The sequence below is a fragment of the Saimiri boliviensis genome, chromosome 4 (genome assembly GCF_048565385.1).
Source record: "Saimiri boliviensis isolate mSaiBol1 chromosome 4, mSaiBol1.pri, whole genome shotgun sequence".
In the NCBI taxonomy this organism is placed as follows: domain Eukaryota; kingdom Metazoa; phylum Chordata; class Mammalia; order Primates; family Cebidae; genus Saimiri; species Saimiri boliviensis.
The window spans coordinates 142,290,905-142,298,338 of record NC_133452.1 but is presented as its reverse complement, the minus strand read 5'-3'; the positions used below and the strand labels follow the sequence as shown (position 1 = coordinate 142,298,338).

Here is a 7,434-nt window from a genome sequence, read left to right as displayed (position 1 = left end):
TCAAGTCTGTGAGAAAAGACTGTGACTACACTCTCACACAGAACACTTCTGACACCAGATGTGTGGGTTTTTTCCTACTCTGATCAATTATCTGACACCGACTGGGTGTCCTACAATTCAGTTCAATTCTGACACTCCCTCCCCGTTGCTAGCATCAGATCCTGTATCCATAATAGGTCCTCTGCCTGATGTGCGTGCTGGCGTCAATATGCTGAGACACCAGGTTGCAGCAGAGAGATTTAACTGTTGAGCTGCCGGACAAACAGAAAAGAGGAAACCTCACATCTCCAAGGAGCTTGGGGCTAGGATTTTTATGGTTTTTTTGGTGGGCCAAAGTGTGGAGACTGTTGATTGGTTAAAGAGAGCAAGTTGAAATTATGGGAAAGGGGAATGAAGAAATGTTATTCTCATGCTGATTCCGTTCCTTTGTGGGAGTGTTCAAACTGGTTGGCGTCAGGCGTTTTGCTGGGATTCAGGATCTGAAAGACATCTTAAGCAATTCTTAAAAGCTTTAGGATTCTAATGCCAGAAATCTTATCTATAGGAACAACGGGGATAGGCATGGTCACTATCTAATGACTTTTGGTTACAAGGAAGTGGGTCAAATTGCAGTCTGATTAATGCTTATAATAACTATATTTCTGTCCAGGATTCCTGTTAACCCCGTGAAGATAGCTTCAATTCCACAAATGAAGGGCTCAGTCTTGCAAGACTGCCGTTGCTTCCTACACCAGTTGTGTCTAAGCCTCCTGTACTTCTGATCAACTGGCTATTAATTGGGAGTTTCCATGACCGTACCTGCTAGAGCAGCTCTCAGAGTTCAGGGGAACAACTTACATTTCCTGGTTTATTTTACAGATATTACAAAGGCTGTAGATTAAGAGGTGCATAGGGCAAGGTCCAGAAGGGTCCTGAATGTAGAAGCTTTGATCCTTTGCAGAGTTAAGGTGCCACCCTCCCGGCACAAAGATGCATTCACTACCCGGGAGCTCATCATATCATGTTGATTAAGAGTCTTTGTAGAGCGTAACCTCCACACTCCCACTCCCACCCCAACTGTCCTGGAGGTTGGTGGGTTGGGCTGAAAGTTCCAATCCTTTAGTCACTGTTCTTTCTGGTGGGCGTGCCCATTCTGAAGCTAACTAGGGGCCCCACCCAAGGTCACCTTGTTAGGGTAAACATAGGTGACAATGGAAGGGGTTTGTTAAGAATGTCAAAAGACACTCCTATCACTCAGGAAAATTCCAAGGGGTTTAGAAGCCCTGTACCAGGAACCTGGGACAAAGACCAAATATAGTTCTTATTATACAACAAATTCCCACTTCCAAAATTGTGTGACCCCATTCCAGTGACTTAGGCCCACTGAGACTCAATTTCTTCATCAGACAAATGATGCCAACAATCTCGGGGGGTTGGAATAAAAAGTCAAATGCTTCACTATGACCAACTTAAATTACCATTTATTAGTGGCTTCAAAGGCACAGCCTTAGCAGGAGATAAGATTGGTCCTGGGTGTCATGTAAAGCTGGAGTCTTTACATGGGGTCATCCTCCCACCCCATTCTATTGTTTTAAGGTATCCTTCATTAAGTTTAGGGAGTGGGATGGACAGAGCTCAAAAGCCAGGAAGTAAAAACCAGAGTTTCATACTTAACATCATGTCTAGAAAATAACTTTGGCTGGAATTAATTTATTGTACATGGAACTGACTAGAAATCCATCTAAGTTTTTGAGAGAATTGATTTATCAAAAAGCCCACTAGTCTAGACTGAAAAACCTGTGAAAGCAATCTCTGTTCCCCAAATCTGCTTCAGCAGGAAGCAGGCAGCAAAAAATCTGCAGCTCTGCCAAATGGGGCTTGGATGTGGTCAGGGAGGACCTCAGGAGGGCAAAGCCAGGGCTTTGGGGGACAATGAACTGGGGAGTTCCTCCCAGACAGCGGACCCCGTGCAGACTAGGGATAATACCTCCAAGGCAGACAGAGTCTTTGCAATACCTCCCAGTAGAATTTGACAGTGGCCAGAGAACTGGCTCTTGCTGGTTCTTTGCATTCCCTTTTGCTAATTTTTTTTTTTTTTTTTTTTTTTTTTTTTTTTTTTTTTTTTTTTTGCTTCACCATTGTATATCAGATACCTGAGAGGACAGCTTGCTTATTCTTTAGTTTATAAGTAGCTAGATGACAAAGAGCCACATTCAGACTTGAAGGAGAGGCCTGCATGTTACCCCATATGTAACTGCTGGGCCCCTGTGGTGGTCTTCTCTGCATTAGGACTGAGTGTGCTATGTGTGGGAAAAGGATACACTTGGATATTTTTGTAGTGAAAGGGATAGACTACATCAGAAATTATATTTATCCCCTGATTTCTGCTCTCCATTTTTTCCCATAGTAATAGAACTTGGCTTCCCAGATAAGGACTATGTATCTCCCAGCTTCCCGTGCAGCTAGTTGTGGTCAGGTAACCAAGTCCTGGCAACCAATATAGTGTTTATTGGTTTATAGGACTCTTCCTTGAGAGACAGCTGTTTTAAGTCTTTTGAACTTTCTTTCTCCCCTTACCTTTGTTTTCTTGGATGTAGATGTGATAGTTAAAGCTGGAGCTGCCATCTTGGATTATGAAGTAACCATGGACATGGAAGACACATATGATGAAACAAGGTAAAAGCAGCCTGGTTCCTTGATGCTCTGGCCAACTTACCTCTAGACTTTTTTGAAGCAGAGAAATAGGCTTGCTTAAGCTACAGGTACTTTGCGTATTTTGTGGTGTGCAGTTGAACCTAAGTATAAGTAACACCAAAACAATTGAGAGGTAAGGCAGGATTTAGATTGTAGTCAGCATACCAACTTTTAAATGAAAACTGGATTGGAGAATATGGCTTAGACCAGCAACCAAAGACATGGGATTCTACTATTAGCACCCTCAAGTTTGGGTCTTGATCTGCTGCGTAGGAAGGGCAGACTAAATAGCAGACACCCAGCCAGCTGGAGTTTTCAGAAACCTTTGTGTTCCTGTGGCTCACCTGGGGATCCTGCTGGAATACTGTTGATTCAGTAGGTCTGGGGTAGGGACTGAGATTCTGCTTTTCTAACAAGCTTCCAAGTGCAGATGCTGCTGGTCCAAGGGTCTCACTAAAGGTAGGAAGAATCTGCTTCACACCCCAATGAAGTGTTCAGAACCAAGAGCCTGTCCTGTGCCCTGACCCTACTTGGATGGAAACTCAGGGGGAGGAGTTCATAAGAGGTGGAAAGAAGGCAGCCATAGAGTATTTGTTCTCCAACCAAATACCTGGGGAGCTTCAAAACACTGATGTCCACTTCTGACCCTCAGAGCTGGTTCTGGGCTTGACCCTTGAAATGAGAAGTTTAAAAGCTTCTCTGATGACCCTAAGGGACCCACTGCCCTAGAGGGCTCATGTTTCGATGGAAGTTCCTGCTTACGGGCTGAGGCAAGAACTCTAAAGTCCCTCCTACACTCAGGTCTGGGACTGGGGTAAGATGAGTGAGGCACCCACCTTGGTCATTAAGGTTAAGGGGAAGGAAATGCCACTTAGTAATCAAATAATATTTGAACACAATATTTTAAGAAATCAAAATTAACATAAATAATTCACAATGAATAAAATACAAACATTTTCAATAAAGACAGGATCTGTAACTGCCCTGTGGAGCCATACTGGAGCAAAAGAAAAAAAAGTGATACTGACCCTGCAGGCTACTTGGATTATTAGCTCTCTGTCCTCCTAACTTCTGGGGCTAAACAACCCAGCTAAAGGTCACCAGAGGGGGGCTGCTCCCCAACCTATGTGAGCCCCTCCTGCTGGCAACTGCTGATCCTGGGACCAGTGATAGGCAGGTCCACCTTTGCCCTCAAATGGTTCCAAACTAGGTCACTACAGCCCTTTAAATAAATTAACCAAAACCATAAGAATAACCACAAAACACATTTATTAAGTGCTAAGTATTTTACAAATGTTAACTCACTTGATCTTCAATCTTATGAAGTAGGTGTTATTTCCTTTTACAGGTGACTAAACTGAGGCACGGGGGTTTAATAAGCTTGCCCAAAACTACACAGCAAGGAGGAAGCTGCGTCGGGAATCAAACTCACTCAGCGTGGCCCCCAAGTCCATGCTCATAACCGCTATTCTAATTTCTGTCTCACAGTGGGCCCAGTCATGGTTTCAACACAGCTCAGCAGAGCAATGCAGCAAATCCAGGTAGCAACACTGAAATACACAGAAAAGACCACTCAAGCAATGAAAGAGTAACATCAGCAAACAGAACAACTAATGTGAATCACGAGAACCCTCTGTCTTTATTACACTTGGGGGAAGAAATCAAGGTCACGGTGACAAGGCATAGAAATGAGTGCCTTCCCCTGGTTTCCAGGCTGGCAGGTGGGCATCAGCGGATGGTGTACTTGTCCCACTTCTTCTCGGGGTCATAGGGCTCCCAGCGGCTGGCGGGGAAGATGTGCTTGTTCTTCTCGTACCAGCTCCGCAGCACCACCTTGCCGGCGTGCGACTCATCCTTCTCCATGGTGGCGTCGCTGAGCAGCCTCACGTCGTCGTGCACGTCGAAGCTGAAGAGCGGCCCGCTCTTGCCCCTCGCCCTGGCGATGATGAAGTCGTAGAAGGTGTGGTAGTGCGGGAGGATGAGGTCTTCCTTGATGTACATGAGCTGCTCCACGCCGGCGGAGCGCAGCTCCAGGAAGTCCTTGCGCAGCCCCTGCAGCGCCTTCTTCAGGAACTGCTGCACGGTGTTGCCCTTGCGCACGCGCAACGTGCGCCGGTGGCCCGAGCCGTCCCAGTAGCTGAAGGTGACCTCCATCTCCTCGTCCTTCACCTTCTCGCGCTGCGCCTCCCACTCCTGGCGCAGCTCCTCCCGGAGCCGGTTCTCCTCCTCCTCGCGGTCGCGGTCTGGCAGGAAGCTGGTGTCCACGTCGGGGTCCTTGCCCAGGTTTCCGGGGCGCCTGGCCTCGGCCGCGTTGGTCGCGTCGGCCGCTTCGGCCTGGTCATCGAGATCGTCGAGCGCGAAGGACAGGCAGGAGATCTTGCGCTTGCGCTCGCGCCGCTGCTCCTGCTCGCGCAGCCTCTCCTGCTGCAGCCGCTGCTGCTCCTGCTGCTGGCGCTGGGCCAGCTGCCGCTCGCGCTCCCGGACCAGGGCCTCCTGCCGGGCCTTCATGTCGTTCAGGGTCACCAGGCCCACCGTGCTGGACTTCAGCTCGGCCTCCACGGCGTCATAGTGCGCGGAGAACTTCTTATCTACCTGCGACTTGAGGATGGTCTCCTCGGCGATGCGCTGCTTCAGCACCTCCATCTGCTCCCGCTGCTTCTCGCGCTTCTTGAGGAGTTGCATGGCGCGGCCGGCCTCGCGCATGGTGCCCTTGTACTGCGCCATCGCCCGCGCCTACCCGGTGGGCTCTGCAGCAAGGAGGAAAAACGCAGAAGGTATAGAGGGACCAGCGCAACGGCGGGGACTGCGTAGCAGCGCCTCCTCACAGGGCTTTCGGCCGTGATGGAAGCGTTCCGGGGCTGGGCCGACCTGCTAGGGTAACCACCGGCCTGGCAGTGTCGCCGCGCACCAATAAATGCAAATGCGAATGGCCACACGTCATTGGTGGCTGCCACGCCAGAGGGCTGCGCTGAATTTGGGGAGCGGCATACAGAGACGGTTGGGCTACAGAGCGGACCCTTACCTGCCCAAGCACTCGGTCGAGCGGAGACAAGCGGGAGTTGAGCTCCAAGAGAGCCACCCACGAGCAGAGGTCCACCCGTGCCCGGTTCCCGTGACAGGCGCAGACACAGGAAGTGGAGGCGGCGCCCCCTGGCGGGGAGGCGGGCCCTGAGGAGAGTACCGGGCTCCTGGTAGGGCAGCTGCGGAAACAGGAAGTGGAGGCGGCTCGCCCCCTGCCGGGGAGGCGGGCCCTGGGGAGAGTCCAGGCTCCTGGTAGGGTCAGTGCTCCTGAGGGGCGGGCCAGCGCGGGGAGGAGCCTGGGAAGGCGCCTCTGTCCCTGTCCAACCGAGGCTGCGTGGGGCCACTGTTTACGTGCTGTGGGCAGTGCGCCTGCCCAGACCCGCGGTGCGTGTGTGCTGAGCCTTCTCGTGCCCGGTTGTGGACACGCAAAGCAATGTGGGCGCAGCTCGGGGTGCTGTCGCCATCCAGAGAGCCTTGCAACTGCCCTGCAAGGCTGCAGTCCTACTCTCTAACCTTCCTCCTCCCGTGTCTCCTCCCGCCTCTGACGCTACCCCGCCGAGACCCTCCGGTGAACATTACTTGCGCACCATTCCTTGTATTCGTTCTTATGGCCCCAACGCAACAGCCATTCTTTCATCGTTGAATCCTACTCGCCCCCCAATTTCATGACAGAATCTACTCTGAGATTGTTTGACCTCCTTTAAGGCAGTTTCCCACAAATTCTAGGTTCTAATAACCATGGGAAACTGAGTTAAAGTATAGCAGTGTCTTTACTGTGAGCCTTTAAAATGCTAGTTTCCACCGTAACTCTCCAAGAGCAGAGGAGACCAGTTCATGTTTTGTGACCGTCTCTCCCCTCCAGAGATCTGGTAATACTCACTGAAACTGGTGCTTCATGAGACCTGGTTTGGAAAAGCTGGTTGTGAAATATATGCCTGTGGTTCTGCCTTCTCCCGTCTAATAGCAACAATGCCTGTGAACATAACCTTACCAAGAAGCCTGAATCATGTGATAAATACATATGGCACCCACATATCCAAAGGAGCATAGATCACGGTATGAGCACTCATCAAATTGTCCAAACCAGAAACCTAGGCGTTTTCCTGGAATGACCTTCCTTCACGTTTAATCAGTTACAGAGAAGCCTTTCACACTTTTTTCTCCCATTCCCCACCACTCGCCTTAATCTAAGAAACTGGCACCTGGTGTTTTTCTTTTCTTTTCTTTTTTTTTTTTTTTTTCATCTAAAGCCTTGTCATTGTTGTCCCATCACCAGAATACAAGCATATCTCATTTCATTGAGCTCTGCGGATATTGTATGTTTTGGTTTTGTTTTTACAAATTGAAGGTTTGTGGCAATACTGCATCAAGCATCTATTGGCTCCATTTTTCCACCAGCGCTGTGCTCACTTTGTGTTCCTGTGTCACATTTTGGTAATTCTTGCAATATTTCATACTTTTTCATTATGATATCTGCTGTGGTGATCTGTGAGGTTACTACTGTCATTGGGGGCACGCCGAAGTGTGCACATAGAAGATAAAGACATTTATTGATTTAATCGATAAATGCTGTGTATGTTCTGACTGCTCCACTCATTGTGTTCCTTCATCTCTCTTCCTCTCCCCAGGCTTCCCTAGTCCCTGCGACACAACGATATTGAAAGCAGGCTAATTAAAAACCCTACAATGGCCTCTAAGTGTTCAAGTGAAAAGAAGTGTCACACATCTCTCACTTTAAAT

The 7,434-nt window shown here is 49.2% G+C and overlaps 1 protein-coding gene across 1 annotated transcript; it reads right to left on the bottom strand.

Moving 5' to 3' along the window:
- Positions 1–3,925: 3,925 nt before the first annotated feature.
- FAM50B (family with sequence similarity 50 member B) lies at positions 3,926–5,834 on the bottom strand. Its single transcript, XM_003927388.4, has 2 exons — positions 5,696–5,834; positions 3,926–5,420 (listed from the first exon to the last, which is right to left on the bottom strand). Exon 2 carries the CDS (start codon positions 5,395–5,397, stop codon positions 4,402–4,404), a length of 996 nt encoding a protein of 331 aa, XP_003927437.1. The 5' UTR covers positions 5,398–5,420; positions 5,696–5,834; the 3' UTR covers positions 3,926–4,401.
- Between the last annotated feature and the right edge of the window lie 1,600 nt (positions 5,835–7,434).